Source organism: Chelon labrosus (assembly GCF_963514085.1).
Source record: "Chelon labrosus genome assembly, chromosome: 7".
Taxonomy (NCBI): domain Eukaryota; kingdom Metazoa; phylum Chordata; class Actinopteri; order Mugiliformes; family Mugilidae; genus Chelon; species Chelon labrosus.
The window spans coordinates 14,464,077-14,480,041 of record NC_140343.1 but is presented as its reverse complement, the minus strand read 5'-3'; the positions used below and the strand labels follow the sequence as shown (position 1 = coordinate 14,480,041).

Genomic DNA, 15,965 nt, shown 5'->3' with positions numbered 1-15,965 from the left:
GGGCAAGTCCAAAAATAAGTTCTTAAAATTGAGAAAATCCTGCTTGTGTTGAGTTTGTGTTAAGTGTTTATCAGCCTGGTAATATTATGCCACGAAAGGAGCGAGTTGCAAGCTCCAGCTGACTTGCCAGCTGAATAACTGGCGTGTGAAATGTGTCGGTGAACGACTTGCTGCAGGCTCCTCACACTGGTCTTAGTCATTCTCACCCCGCAGCAGAGAATGAGAGGAGGTAGCTGTAAAAGTGAATGAAGCGCAGATCGTCTCTTGGCTCGCTGCCGTTAAGGAGCTGAAAAACGCAGCGAGCGACTTCGGATCGCCAGGAACTATCAGGGAATAACGAGGGCTGCACGGATTTTCTACCCAAACGAATCGTTTCTGCGCGCTGCGGTGGGAGGACACTTCCAAACTGTAATGCTGAAATATGAGAGAACGGAACCGGGGCGGGCGAACGCGGCACATGGGAGAGGACTGACCGTGTACTCTAGGATCTAAAAGAAGAAGAAGAAGACAATACACGACCTACTTGGATTTTTGGAGAGGAGAGATGATAAGTTGACGTTTGGTTCCGGACGAAGCTCTTGCGCACCTATCGCTCCAAGCAAACCTCAATGGATACTGATAGACCGAGGGAGCTGTAGATAACACGGCTGTTGAATTTCATTTAAGTTTTCAGCAACAGTGTGTACCTCATTGAGAGGGAGAAAGAGAGGGAGAGACCATATCCTGAAGTATCTCGGTTACAGAGGCCAAAATGTTGCGGTGGTCTCTGACAGCTTTAAGCCTTTCCTGGACTTTGTTCATGTGCAGCGTGAGCAGAAGCTGTGCACAAGAAAGACAGTAAGTAGTCAAAGCTGCATGCAGTGTCTTTGAGGTGAATAACGTATTTCTGATGCTCCAACGGCTTGGTTTCATATAAAAATGAGCTGAACACATGATTATTGAGTTAATTAAACGACTGTGTTCACAACTACTTTGATTTTCATTAAACTAGATGCAATTAATGTGTAATAATTAATCCACAAACACAGTGTCCTTACCATATAAACATATTTTTTTGTGTGCATGTGCTGATTTAAGCCATTCCACAAAATGACATTATTATTACCTTGCCATTTGTGTGCTGCCAGACTTTTCATTCACTTGTGAGTAGTAGTACTTGGAGACAAAGCCTGCAGAACTTTTGATTTTCTTTTGATAGCCCACGACTTGAATCTGTGCCGTAACAACCTCTTGGATTCCTCAGTAGCCCACGTTCATCCCCAAACCCAAGCACACTGATGCCATCAGCTGCTGGAGGGGTTAATTCTGACTTAGGCAGTTAAAAGCAAAGAGTTGTAAGCAACTGTTCCAGGATGTCCAGGAGGGAAGAGGAAGCTGTGCAGCTCAGTGTGCACAATAAACACTGATTTACTGTCAAGTGCAGTCTTGATTTATATGAAAAAGAAAAAAAAAAAAAGAGCTTGAGTATTAATCCGGGCCTGCCCATGTGACAGACTTTTAAAGGCTTCACCTACAAAGGAGAGCGCAAATCCTTCTCAGGCACCGAACGGCTCACAGAGGACAAAAGTTGGGCAAAAACAATGAGAGCTTGAGTACACGGAGCCATGTGACTGAACTGAGCGTGGTCTCCACCACCTGATCCGGGCTCATCCAAGAAGCTGGTTAAACTCACTGTAGATCAAACGCGCCGAGTCAATTTCCTCGTATTATCTTCTCTCTCCTGAAGCCTTGTTTTGCAGGGGATTTTCTCATGACTTTCTCTCTCGGGAACTGCAGTTGCCTCCAGCTGTAATGCCGCGGTGCTGTAATGCCAACCACCTGATCCGACTCTCATGCATGCAATTGGGTTTGTGCACAGGGCTTTGCTCACTCCCAATTTGTGTGATCTTCGGGGCGAGTTGGCCGGTTTGCCTTACAAAATAGAAGGCAGGACTGCATTGGTCGAAGAAGGAGGTATTTGGACTGGTGTTGCTCTAAGGCTGTAACTGGCATTTTAAATCATCACGGGCCCCTCAAAATCATCATCATGTGATGGCTGCATTATCTACACAGATGCCACTCTTCTCATTCAGTTGCGCCATGCTAACAAGACCACCTATTATCCTACTATTGTTACCTGAGGGATGCAGCCCCTCCGTGCCAGATGGCATATTCTTACATCCAAATAAAACCTAAATTGGTCCTCTCTCCCCCCCCCCACTTTGTTAAGAAGCATCAAAGAACGACCTTTGCTCCGCGACCTCAGTGACAGCCTCCTTCCCTCAATTAAATGTCAGAGGGACTGTGTGGAATCTCAGTCGTTATTTTTTTCAAAACAGACGCCAAGGTTCTGTCAGAGGTGCCAGACCACCCAAAGAAAACACCCGAGCGAAGAAAGCTCATTGGCCGACAGGTGCCGTGTCCGCTGGTAACCGTTGCAATTAAACCCGATCTGGCTGCGCAAATCCACGTGGAATGTCACCGTTTGTACGTATGCGATGTGGATGTGGATGCCAGTCAGACAGAAAGCGGGTTCACCATTTCCCCTCTCCCTCAAAATCAGGAATAGGAAGTTATACCTGTGCTGGTTGCCCCCTAAGACTCAAGCAGTGGTAGAATTCATATGCATCACATGTTTACCTCCTTCCTCTTCTTGTCACTTTTCTCTATTAGACCCCTGACCTCTCTTTTGTCTCCTGCCGCCACCTCCCTGTGTTTCTCCTCCCTCTCCTTCCATCTCACCTCCCTTCTTTTATCTGCCCGTTTTCCCTCCCTTTCTCCACCTCGCTCTCCTGCTCTCCTCTCAGGGGCTACTTGGTCGCTGCGCCCTCTGTGTTTCGAGCCGGCGTCGAGGAGAGCGTGAGCGTGACCATCTTCAACCCAAAAGCAGACACCCGCGTCCAGGTGCAGCTGTCGGTGAAGGGGCAGACAGTTGCCCACAGCCACGGCTCGGTGCTCGGTGAGGACAAATTCTTGAGCTAAGGTTACGCTGGCACAATGCGTTACTTTCGGAGAGAAAGCTTGCACTGTCAAGTTGAGCCGAGAGACACCCTGCTTCGTGTGGTCTGAGATCTCACAGGTTCACAATGCTGGTAAAAAACACGCAGCCGCATTGGCCACGGCCGTGTGCTATGCTTTTCATCTACATTATCTCTGATTAGAGGCATCAGTTCAGCCCGTCCCACCAGCCACTTGGTGTATACAATGTGTGATTTGTTTGACAGCACCATTAATAAATGGTGCTAGCGCAGCACAGAGTGGCATGGAGACAGGTTGCAGCTGGATTTCCTGCTAACTCAGGGTGAAAACCTCCAGGCAAACTCAATAGTCTCATACTTGCTGCACGTTAGGAGTATTAGACTGATCATTAATCAGCTGTGAACGCACCGAGGCCGTGAAAACAGATCTCACTATAATATCTCCTTTCTGTTTCAGATAAAGGCACCATCAAATTAAAGGTGAGTGGAGCTCAGTGTGCAGCTTATTTTGCCTTTATTTTCCCAGCATGCAGCTCTTCCGGGCGCGCTTAAAATGCGCTGTGCTGTTTAGCGGTGACAGCTGCACAGTAGTGAGAGCCCCTTGTCCGTTGTGTGCACATTCCTCAGGCAACATGCAAATCAACACTAACATTATTTGTAATGCAACATCTGTCTCCGCTCATTCATTGGGAATAAGGTAACAGCCTCAATGTAATATGCAACAGCTGTTGACGTGCATGTACGGTCCACCGCCCCCGAAGGCTGGAATAGATCAATGTAGTATGCACGACTCGATTCTTCGCCTCTCTCCCTCCCTCCCTGTAACCTCCACCCTCATTCTCTTGAAATACTGTCATGTGCAGCGCACTGCGCTATAGACTGGCATCTCCCTCCGCTCTTTTAATGCGCTTCTATTGAGATTCTGTAGCCGTTGCTCCCCTGCATTAAATCAAGGTGAAGAATTTGAAGCATGAAACAGCCTTGAGTAAACATTTCAATCCTCAATTTTCCTTTTTTCATCTCATTCCCGATTGACTTTGCTTGTAATGTGTGTGTGTGTGTATGCCACAAGGTCCCATCGGGGCTAAGAGGCCAGGCCCATCTGAAGGTGTGGGGGAACCGTCACCTCACAGAGGGAGGGTACATTTTCCACAACTACACCACCGTCACAGTGGAGAGCAAGGGCACCGCCGTCTTCATCCAGACTGACAAGCCCATCTACAAACCCAAACATAAAGGTTCCCTCATAGTGCACCTGGTAGTTAATCAGTTAATCACACAGAAATGCAGAGAATAGAGGCACGTTTTTAGTGTTGCGTTAGTGGTAATCAGTCGGTAAATACTTTAATGCCAGTCCTGGGTTTTAGTTGGAGAACTCATATAGGAGTAGCTGCTGTGATTATGTGATCCTGGTAGATGTCAAGGTGTTTTCTAAAAAGTTTAACATTTCAAACCACGTAGTGAATTCAGACAGTTCAGAAATACAAGATATTCATATGCAAGAGATTCATGTCTGCTGTATTTATTTTATTTTATTTTTTTTACGGTATTCTTTCTATTTTGTCTTTAGTGCTCATCAATGTTTACACAGTCACCCCCGACTTGAGGCCAGTGAATGACAAGGTAACTTTAAATTCATGTTGCATCTCCAACACAGTAAATGAATAGTAGATAGAACAGTAGACATTTTTTCCATATCACTTCACAGTGATAGTTTGACATAATGTTACATGAATATGCTTTTTCACTTTTTACTCGTCCAGTGATGAGGAGAAACCTAGTCTGCCCTGTGCGCATAGAAATGTACAGTCACCTATTTGCAGAAGCCATTTTTCTTGGAATGTTAGTAATGGCTGCAAATATACTGTGCAGACAGACGGTTTATTGATGTTTGCAGCTATAAAGCTGCGTCGCAGGTAAAGGGCAGTGCTTTCACAGACAGATGATTGTTAGGTATGGAACGAGTGGACCATAGTGTTGAAACGATGCATGCTTTACGTTTTTTTATCTAATTCATACCATCTTGCGTTCTCTTTCTCTTTCTCTTTTTCTTTTTTTTTTTTCAGATAGAGGCGTATGTTTTGGTGAGTGGAGGCTGGCGGGACCACCCAGGGCTGGCACGGGGGACGGTGGCAATTTTAGTTCCCAGCCTGGTCGGGAGATTACAGAGCAGAAGTCAGGGCAGCTCACCTAGATAACAGGGTGCTCTCTGGAACAGTGCAAGGATAAACAACATGAAAAAAAGTCTCTTCTCTTCTCTTCTCTTCTCTTCTCTTCTCTTCTCTTCTCATGAGACATTTGCAGGTCAAGTAACAGGCCGCTACTTCACAAGAAGCTCAGGGAAGCTTATACATAGGTCTCTGGGTCAAGTCCAGTTTAAGAACCGTTCGACCCAGTTCAGCAGTTACTGTTTAATAACAGCATGCATTTAATTTAGCTCCTCATATTTCCAATGTGAAAAACTTCATGCTTGCAGTAGTTTGTGATGTCCTAATTTGATCTTTCAGGATCCAAGAGGATCCAGGATGGTCCAGTGGAAAGGGCTCAAATCCGTCTGCTGTGGTAAATCTATTTACGCTATCATTGTGTATGTTGAACACTCACATGTGAAATGGTGAGCGATACCAAAAGAGTTATTGCGTTTTGGACATAAAACCTACTCAATTTGGTAAATCCAGTCACATTTGGAGTGTACTGTATATGGTTTACCAGGACCAAGCACTCACTAAATGTGTTTTTTTTCTTTCCCATAGGGGTTGTGAACATGAGTTTCCCTCTGTCTGACCAGCCTGTATTTGGAGAGTGGTTTATCTTTGTGGAGGTGCAGGGCCACACCTATAACAAGTCGTTTGAAGTGCAGAAATATGGTGAGATCCTCCACAGTGAGCGAGATAGAGTTCTTGGTACAACTGTTGATAGCATTGTTTGATGAGAGTGCTTTGTTTTTGACGTTTATGGGCATTTAATTTATGGTTCTCTCCTTTCTCATTCCTAGAAGTGTTATGCTTATATTCCATGTATATTGTAAGCGTTTCTATGAAAGGTGGGGTAAGCCATTTCTGAGAAAGGCGTGTAATAATTGAACCCAGCCCCCAGGCAAACCCGCCCCTCCCTTCAGTTCTCCTTCAGGTGATCTGACACTGAATTCATAGACGTTCATTTCCAAGTCACTGACAAGAGAGGCTGTTTTCCTAGAACGGCCCATGAGATTCAGGCGATCATATTCACCCACTCACTCTCCTGTCAGGTGGTCAGAATAGAGCTGAGTGGATCGGTTCGAGCTGTTTTTTCCAAACAGAGAATGTGAATATAACACATGCAGAACCATAAGAGAGTATTGACTGAAGGTGGCATAAAGCATACTGGATTGGAGTGTCTTGCTCCACCTTAGATTCTAAAACACATCTTCCATCCAAGGAGAGTGGCTAAAGTATCATTAATTACTGTTTTTAGAGGACACTATTGTACAGTGAACGTGACTGTTAAATAACATGGTAGAACGCCAGCGATACTGACTGTCTGACGTAATGCAGCAAAACGTGCAACAAAGATGTTCTGCTGCCTCTCTCACAGTGATGCCCAAGTTTGAGTTGGTGATTGATCCACCACGCTACATACGTGATCTCAGCTCCTGCGAGCAGGCCACTGTCAGAGCCAGGTGAGTGTTAACGTTCGTCATTCTGAGAGAAAGGAACGTCACTGGGAAAGCTGTACATTCATCACGTCTTCTTACATTGATCTTAGCTCCAGATTAGAAACAAATATATGTTTAGCTCTATCGTGTTAATGTCGTGCAGGTATACCTTTGGGAAACCAGTGACGGGGAAGTTGACGGTGAATATGACAGTGAATGGAGTCGGCTACTACCATCACGAGATGGGCCATCCTGTCATCAAAACTATGGAGGTCAGTTTATTTCATGCCTGGTCACCTGTCATCCTGACGCTACATATTAAATGTGAACATATAAGAAATGTTTAAGCTCATGCGGAAGCCTTCATTTTGTTATTATTATACCACATTCATTGTTCATGAGAATTACTCCTCCGTGTCTGATTACATCGCTTCTGTTTTCAGATTAAAGGCTCTGCAAATTTTAGTCTGTGCGTGAAGGACATGATGCCTTTGGATGTTGCGGATCACTTCAGAGGGACAATTAGCATTTGGGCGTCAGTGACCAGCATAGACGGAAGCAGGCAAACCACATTTGATGATTCCACGCCGGTCCATAAACAGCTCATCGACATCAAGTACTCCAAAGACACGCGCAAACAGTTCAAGCCTGGTCTGCCTTACAAAGGGAAGGTGAGATAAATCAGGCCGTCCTTGATTCACATTAAGGATTCACATCAGCCCTTTTGACTGTCACTGCAGTTTCTCTCTCTTTGTCGCCCCCGCCCTGCAGATTGAGGTCACCTATCCGGATGGGAGCCCAGCCGATGGGGTGAGGGTGCGGGTTAAGGCAGAGCTGACCCCCAAGGACAATGTCTACACCAGTGAACTGATCTCCAGGGATGGCCAGGCCACCTTTGAGATCCCCTCGATCCCTACTGCTGCCCAGTACGTCTGGCTCGAGGTCAGTGGCAGTCGGTTATAGAGCTATGTAAAGCAAACAGGACGACATGAGAAAGTCATTTTAAATCTTATGAGTTACGTTGTTTTATTTTCTTGGCGCAGACCAAAGTGATATCTATTGACGGCAAGACAGTGGGAGACCAGTACTTGCCCAGCTACCTGTCAATCAGTAGCTGGTACTCTCCTAGCAGGTGTCACATCCAGATCCAGAGCCCAAGCGCTCCGCTCAAGGTGAGCTTTGCCCTTTCTATGTCTAAATCTGAGCTAACGCATTATCTGTTTGATTGTGAATTTAAAAATACTCTTAAGACATCCCAGTGTTACAGTATCATTCTTGATATGATGATATATGTACTTATATTTGTGTTTTTCTGTGTGTATAGGTTGGTCAGGAGGCAGAGGTGGCTCTTAAATCCACTTGTCCATGTAACTTCACTCTGCACTATGAGGTGGCATCCAGGGGGAACATCGTCCTCTCGGGCCAACAGCCAGCCAACCTGACAGCCTCACACAGGGGAAAACGGGCTACAGTCACCTTCGACAAGAACATTCACACCACCCAGCTGCCTCCCTCAGCTTCCGGTAGTACATGGATCCATTTTCACTTTTAAAGCACGAAACAGTGAATGAGTTCGACTGATAGCGGTCTGCTCAGGATAATCATAACCGTTACTACACTCCGGTCACCTTCCTTTTCTACCAGGTATCGCAGGCTCGTCCTCCCAGGCCGAGATGGACAGCTGTGTGTCTTATCTACACTTTCCTGTTAGTCACAGCATGGCACCCCTCAGCCGTCTGCTCGTCTACTATGTGAGGGAAAACGGCGAAGGCGTCACAGACAGTCTGCAAATCTCTATCCAGCCCGAGTTTGAGAACAAGGTTTGATAACAACATTAATCTTTGTCATTGAATTTATCCAGAGAACGGCATCGAAAGACACATTTAGATTTGATTTTATACCTTGTTACTGTAGAATATATTTCTCTAATAAAGTCTGATCTTGATGGGTATACAGAAAATATGGTTCCCGTCAACATAACTCTTTATTAAAACCTGAAGAAGAGGTTGCACTCTCTGTGTACATTTTGGAGCCGAGCCTAAGTATCCATGCACCAGCCATTACACCACAGCGTAATGTCTGTAAACAAACAGCTGTGTTGGCCTGGGAGAGCTCCCCAGTTCCTGCCTGCATTAGGTGGAGTTAACTCCCTGAAGTATTTACAGCTCTCTGGTATGCCCTTACAACACTGTGCGTGTGTGTCGGAGGAGGGGGTTGTGAGGGCAGGATGAGACAGCGGCCGTGCAGGCCGCAGGCAGATAAGTGGGGTCATGACAGGAGAGGATGACAGGTTACAGAATGGTGAAAGGAGGGCAGCGGAACCGATTAACGGGGCTAATTTGTGACCGTGTGCTGTCGAAAAATAGTTTGGATATGTGAAAGTTTATAGCCGACTCTCGCCATCCTTCCCCCTTTCAAGGGCTGTAGTTTTCCACTGTGTGTCATGTTGTTTTGCGCCACTTCTTCATACCTCAAACTATTGGACTGATGTTTTTCCAAATGACTGCTGAAGATCTCTCAAGCAACACTGCCAACTAGTGCCGACATGATTTATTCATTCATAGTTTAACTGACATATAAATTTAGTTGAATTTATATGTCATTTATATAATTTGCATTTGGTTCCAGGTTTTTAAATGTGAGTATTTCCCAATTTCAGAATTAGAGTGTTATTTTAAAAAGAATTGCCATTTCAAGCGGTCTGTGTGCAGCTATTTTCTGTGATGTCTTGGTCAACTATTAACTGATGAATCCTCCCCAAAATTGACATATTCAACATTGAGTGACTGACATTCAATGATTGTTGAATGACCCATGTCACTGTGTATCCAGAAATGAATCTAAAACAAAGGCAACTGGACTTGTTTGAGTTTCATTGAAGGTGGTTTACCATTTATCCAAATAGCTTCATCAGTTCTAAATGAGTTCTGGGGAGTTTAGGTTTTTATTAAGTATATCTGGAGGCGGTGTCCACTTAAAGGTCACAGGACCAGGGTCTGTAATGACCCAAAATCCACCTGCAATTAGAGGAATTTGTTCAGATTAATCTGGCTGGTGTCCTGTTTTTTCACAATTAGTGGTTCTCTAATGACTTACTACTAGTGAAAACCTCCAGACTCCAGGTGTGAATGGGCATCTCTTTTTGGATAGAGATGTTAAGATTGTGTTGTAAGTTGCTGATAAGTCACGCCTCAGTCCATCTCCGCTGTTTAAAGACGGGTTGTCCAGTCTTATGAAGGTGCAATTGTGTGATTGAGAGAAACTGTGGTGTGTAGAAAAGTGCTGTTTTATTTTCACACGAGTAGTGTACTCTATGTTGGTTGGATTGCAGGTGTCTGTTTCTCTGTCAACTAATGAGTCCATGCCAGGGGACCCAGTTACCCTGAATGTCCGGGGTGAGAGAGGCTCCTGTGTTTGTGTGGCCACTGTGGATAAGAGTCTCTACCTGTTAAAGCCTGACTTCCAGATGAGCCCTGACAAGGTCAGTCATGTTTAAATTAGTCTATAGATTTTACCTCAGTAGATATCTGCGACTCCAACTACTGTGTTTGTATCTTTACATGGATGTGTTTTCACTGTCCAGGTGTTTAAAGATCTGGCAGATTTTGACGTCTCGGATGCCTTTGGCATTCCTAAAGACGATGGACACTTCTGGTGGCCCGGGCTGTCGTCAAGGAGACGGAGGCGTTCCTCTGTGTTTCCGTGGCACTGGGACATCACTAAGGATGCACGCTTCGCATTCACAGTGAGAACACACATTAGTTACAGAGCCCACAGTGACGTTACATGGATAAAGTAATAACCCAAGTGTGTCTGTGTTTTTATTTCTCTGCGTGTTTATTACAGGAAACAGGGCTGGTTGTGATGACAGACATGGTGAGTTTAAACCACCGGCAGACCGGAGGCATGTACACAGATGAGGCCGTTCCTGCCTTTCAGCCACACAGCTCCACCTTAGTAGCCGCCATGCACCCCCGCCCCACGACCAGGTAGCGGATCTGCTGTAGAGACCGTCTTTGGGAATCAGCTAACCACTGTGAACTCTGACATGCCTAAAAAAGACTAGCCTTGTTCCAAATATGTGGAGCGATTATAAAAGCTCTGAAATGTAAATTCCAAAATTTCAGCAACTATTTGTAATGAATACTTAACTGGGGTTGAGTTGGGTGGGATTTCATGTCATTCTCAAGCAGTGGCTGTTTCACAGATAAATCTCATGACCTTTGGAGGAAAAATGGAATGAAGTGGAAGAAGAAGAAAGTTGTTATTATTACTGAGGAAAATTTACTGTGATCATTTACAGGACCACACACAGCAACATGGGCATGAACCTAACTCAAAACAATGAATTTGAAAGCAAGCCCATAAGAGAGCAATGATTACTTCAAGATCCCAAAAATTATATTGTAGTTATACACTTCTGAGCACTTGTCATCCTTGGGTTGAATAAGGTCTCCAGAGTGAGTAATAGACAAGCAGAGAAAAACATGACAAAAGAAATTACATTCTCGGGTTCATCCATATATTAGGCCTACATTCCTCCTTTCCTGAAACACATGATGTGACTTAGAGAATATCAGCGTGGAATGTCGAATGATACATTTTCCAATTATGGCGTTGTTTTATTAGAGCAGCTGAAGCTTTTTACTGATGTCAGTTTTTGTTTTGGTTGCAGAGCAGAGAAGCGGAGGCGCACATTTTTCCCAGAGACCTGGGTGTGGCACTGCCTCAACGTCAGGTATTTAAATTGCTGTATAAATATTTCTTGTGTGTGTCTGTGTGAAAGCTGCATGCCTGTGGCTACATATATCAGGTGCACCAGATTGTCTTTCCTTTCATGTGGTTTAGTCACTTTCTAAAGTACTTAAGGGAGCAGAGAGGAGAGTTTGGAGTGGACGAGAGGAGCAAATTCACAAAAACAATAAAAGGAGATCCTGCAGACAGAAGCAATGAAGCATTCATATGGTGAGAAAATGTGTGACAAGGCAAATGGATGAAGACAGGTGGAAGAAAAGTGGTAGTGGGATGGTGAAAAGAGAGAAATGGAAGGAAAAAAGTGAAGATGAGACACTGGCGGGAGAACTTCAGGAGCGGAAAGGTGCAAGGCAACGCTGTGTGTGAGAAGGCCGATGTTCCATCATGTACCAGGATCCGGCATTTCCCCCTCTGGGTGTGAAAGTGCCTCATTTAATCTTGGAACAGGCTGTTACTTTCTCAAGAGCTCCTTGGCCAATACAAATGAAATGCCCATAGATTTCCAAATGCCTGATTCCTTTGGATTGGACTTCAGGTCTCCATAATTTCCCATGAAGCTCTGCAAAGCTCTGATTTTCCTTAAAAGTCTATTAAAATGGATTTTGGGCAACTTTGATCAAAGGGAAGGGCGTAAGTGCAGTTTTTCATGTTTATTATGGCCTGGGACAGTTTGCCAAGACCAACATTAAGTATGTGCTGCCAATAATGACTTCAGCCCATTTTATTCAAAGAAACCTGACTGTCCCTCACACCTATCCACTTTAGAGTGCTGCAGTTTTATTGGTGCAGGTGCTGGTGTTGACACAGGTGCTGCATAAAAGTAATCTACAGTGTATTTGTTAGCTTAGTTTGAAACTCAGATTGTGCCTCAATGTGTCACCGACAGCTCTGAAACCGGTGAAGCTGAGCTGCAGCTGGATGTGCCGGATTCGATCACCACATGGGTGGCGGAGGCTGTTGGCCTGTCTGAAGAGAAGGGACTGGGTTTGGCGAAGAGAGCGGAGCTTCGTACCTTCAAGCACTTCTTCGTGGACTTTACTCTGCCGTACAGCTTAATCAGAGGGGAGCAGACCAAAGTTCCCCTCACTGTCTACAACTACCTGCCTACCTGCTCTGAGGTAAGATGATGAATGAGAGGGCAGGCGGACAGGAGTTAAACGTGGTGCTTATCCACAGCAAGTCAAACAGTAAAACTCAACACAAGTTTCCTTCTAGTGCAAATTTGCTAATAGACAACAGAATCCCATTATTGAAGATAAGAGTGGAAGCATTAGTTTACAGTGCACCTATAGGGTGTAGGGTTCAGCCCATACTACAAATTGTATAACCTCCAGTTTCAAAATAAAATTAAAATCAGTGCTTAAGTACGATTACGATTCTCCATGTGGATGTGAGGTTTTTAAAACTGTCTGTGTAGCTTTCAGTGTGAGAAACAACCAAATCAGCTTTACAATACAGAGAATAGTTTGGATAGTTTGACTCATTATGCTTTTCATGAGGTCCTAAATCAGGTCCTAAAAGTGTGTCTGTGTAACATACAACCAGCCAAAGGGTTTGGTGAACACATCACCAAAAGATGGACCACAGAGAGTTAACTTACAACTATTTTATGCTCCACTGTAAATCATTTCAGCAAGCTGAAAGCAGATTAATCACTACAAGCGAACAAAAGCAACCTGCAAATTTCACACTTACAGAAGAGAGACATTCAGTGGATAATCCTTTCTAAGCCTCGAGTAGACGTTAGCAGCAGGAAATGTAATACAATGGAAAATGACCAATTAGAATATGAATAAAGAGGGGCTAAAACTTGCAAACAAACAGCAAACATCCCCAAAACAAATCAAGTTTTAGCAATTTCAGTTTCACAGTAACGCTTTACATTCTGAACAACCGACGACACTCTGTGTGACTGGACTTCTTCGTCTCTAATTAACCAGATGCACCACGTGGTTTATTACAGATAACCATCTTCAAAATAATATAAGTTAGTTGATGAACCATCATCTAGAAAATTGATGGTGTAGCTAGCTGCAGTATGAAGTTAGCATGTTGGTAGACGTTTCTACTGTTTTTGGAGGGAAAATCTGACGATCAACTGCAGTGAACTCTAAAACACACCCATAGATGCTAATAGTTCCTCACAGGATGCTGATTAGTCTGCACCTCTGAGAGTCAACCCTTTGTGATGGGCTGAAACGTGCAAACCACTGTGATGTTCACCAGCAGAACTGGATCATTGTGATAACCAAGTCCAGGGCTCTTGTGAAATAACTGTGAGTATGTAGGCCCATAGCTACAAACAGAATGGAAATCTCAAAAAAAAAAAGCAGAGAAGCAGAAGTTTTAGTATGAAGATATGAGATTAGCCCAGAAGTATGTACTCTCTTTGAAGAGCCCTCCAAGCTCTGTCCTGGCCTTAAACAGGTCCATCCTGCGCTCCACGCAGATGACATCATGATGTTTGCTGATGAGCCCGTTAAATGGCCTGTGCGTGAGCTGGCCTGATGTCATGTTAGGTGAATATGCAAACCAGAATAGCCCTCCCTTTGATGTCCACCCCAGCAACATGTGATTCTTATATTTTCTGCTCAGTTATTTATGACTTGTGGCATGCGGATAAAGACCAGTTAACAGATCCCTCTGCATCGCTGAGCCCTGTGAAAATTGGACAATGAGTGGAACTTAATCCTTTGGGGAGCCTGAGAAGCATGAGTCAGTCGGCATGGAAAATTCACAATGCGATTTAAGAATTCTCCCTCGCTTTCAGAGCTTTGAGGAAACACGCTATATGAGGGAGGGGCGTGCCTAGTAGATATGATATCATCGCGGACTGTCAGAGGAGATCAATTGGCTCTGATGTTCCCCTCCTGTCCTCTGTTCTCCTCTCCTTTTACAGGTTCATGTAAAAGTGTCCGTTCCAAAGGGTGTCAAGTTTGTGGGCCATCCTGGAAAGCACCACCTTACCAGAAAGAAGTGTGTTGCTCCTGGAGAGGCTACTCCTACATCCATTGTGCTGTCTTTCACTGAACTGGGATCTGTTAACATCACAGGTACCCACAGAGCACAATAACACGAACACGTTCTCATCAATTTATCAGGGTTTTTTGTATCGAGTATAACTTGTGGCATCTTCCTCCTTTTGGGTTGATGTCAAGTAAGTTGTAGTCATGAGGCAAAGTAAGGTTAGTTGGTCAATTAGTCTTCTTAACAACCTTTGAGAAAACACTTCTCTGCAGCCATACTTGTTCCTTTTTGGTCAGCTTGTAAGAAATAAAACAAGCAATTGAATTCCCGTTGAACATGTGGAACTGACTACACAATGCCATGAAGCTTCTTGAAATTCTTGTCAAACACTCCGAAAGAAGGAAGCACGTCAGCATTTGTTGCATTTGTTGTGAGGGAAGGATTCAGGGTTTGGATGCTTATGTAAACAATACAGATTAGATTATGCTGAATCATGGAAATAGTGTTCTTTGAATTCCTAAGTGGTGTGGTGCTTAAAAACAACAGCAGCTTTTCACAGGGATGTCGGCCCGCTCTGCGTGGTGCCTCCCAAAAAGGCCATCCTCTGACTCAGAAGAGCTCTGTTGGCCACGGAGCTGAGCCGTGTGTGATCTGGTCACCCACCCAGGTTACAAATAGTCCCCTCCAGAGTGCATGTGAAAACAAAGCGGGCCAGCAATGGGGGAGTAACCAGAGCTGTGCTGTGACACTCAGTGGCATGTTGATGAGTTTGCAGGTCACTGGCGGTCAATGGGCCCCCCATGGCCCCACTCCTAGTCCCCTGGCCCCTTGTATTTCCTTCTCACTACACACACACAAAGAGACGCCATTGGCACGGGGCCACATTTCCAATGTGCTCCCCAGCAAGAGAACTGGGAGTCCTTTTACAAACATGTTTGTCCTGTGTAATGTATGCTTGTGTCCACAAATAACACGGATATCCACTTCTCCAGGAATGAGTGATTTTTGACTTCACTTTTTGATGTATTCCCCTAGTCCCTTAATTTGCCAATATTATTATGATACATATAAAGACTGACTTAATACTTTAACAGGATGAACCTTGATATCTTCACTGGTGAAGGTACAAACAGTATACCTCTCAGTACTGACAGCCTTTAATCAGAAGTTACAACTACAAACCAACGAGAATAGTCTTGAACTCCCTTAGACCAGTACTGTCAATCCCCACTATGGGCATTTTGTGTATTAAAGAGGAATTACCGTTTTTTACAACCTGGATCTTATTTCTGGCATTAAATACGATCGTTTACTCACCCATATAACTTTGGTGTCATTTGGAGTCGTTCAGAAGATATTTAGCTCCAACGGAGCGCCCCGTATATCTATATAGTGGGAGTGACTGGGGCACCGAAATGCAGCCTCTAAATAACGCATTATCTGCCGTGAAACTCATTCATTTCACCAATATTTTGTAATGATACACCAGTGCTATTCCCTGTTGAGTCCGGAGTTACCTGTCATCTATTCGCGGACGTGCAGCGATTTGTTGTTCTTTGGCCAGCTGTTCCTCTCTCTGCCTCCGCATCCTCCTTTCAACGAGCTCTTCATTCGTATACTCTGGCTCAAATTGTATCGGAAAAATATTCAGC

At 44.5% G+C, this 15,965-nt stretch overlaps 1 protein-coding gene across 1 annotated transcript in view; it reads left to right on the top strand.

Moving 5' to 3' along the window:
- The first annotated feature begins 62 nt into the window (after positions 1-62).
- The window catches only part of cpamd8 (C3 and PZP like alpha-2-macroglobulin domain containing 8), a 40,037-nt gene continuing 24,134 nt past the window's right edge, over positions 63-15,965 (top strand). The window contains exons 1-21 of the mRNA XM_084548254.1: positions 63-837; positions 2,787-2,938; positions 3,415-3,437; positions 4,030-4,195; positions 4,528-4,580; positions 5,024-5,041; positions 5,465-5,519; positions 5,711-5,824; positions 6,531-6,615; positions 6,755-6,863; positions 7,035-7,262; positions 7,363-7,533; positions 7,635-7,763; positions 7,916-8,114; positions 8,236-8,411; positions 9,923-10,072; positions 10,175-10,336; positions 10,438-10,580; positions 11,267-11,329; positions 12,233-12,464; positions 14,246-14,399. Of these exons, the coding sequence (XP_084404380.1) occupies positions 752-837; positions 2,787-2,938; positions 3,415-3,437; positions 4,030-4,195; positions 4,528-4,580; positions 5,024-5,041; positions 5,465-5,519; positions 5,711-5,824; positions 6,531-6,615; positions 6,755-6,863; positions 7,035-7,262; positions 7,363-7,533; positions 7,635-7,763; positions 7,916-8,114; positions 8,236-8,411; positions 9,923-10,072; positions 10,175-10,336; positions 10,438-10,580; positions 11,267-11,329; positions 12,233-12,464; positions 14,246-14,399 (2,668 nt within the window). The 5' untranslated portion in view covers positions 63-751. The remainder of the gene's footprint in view (positions 838-2,786; positions 2,939-3,414; positions 3,438-4,029; positions 4,196-4,527; positions 4,581-5,023; positions 5,042-5,464; positions 5,520-5,710; positions 5,825-6,530; positions 6,616-6,754; positions 6,864-7,034; positions 7,263-7,362; positions 7,534-7,634; positions 7,764-7,915; positions 8,115-8,235; positions 8,412-9,922; positions 10,073-10,174; positions 10,337-10,437; positions 10,581-11,266; positions 11,330-12,232; positions 12,465-14,245; positions 14,400-15,965) is intronic.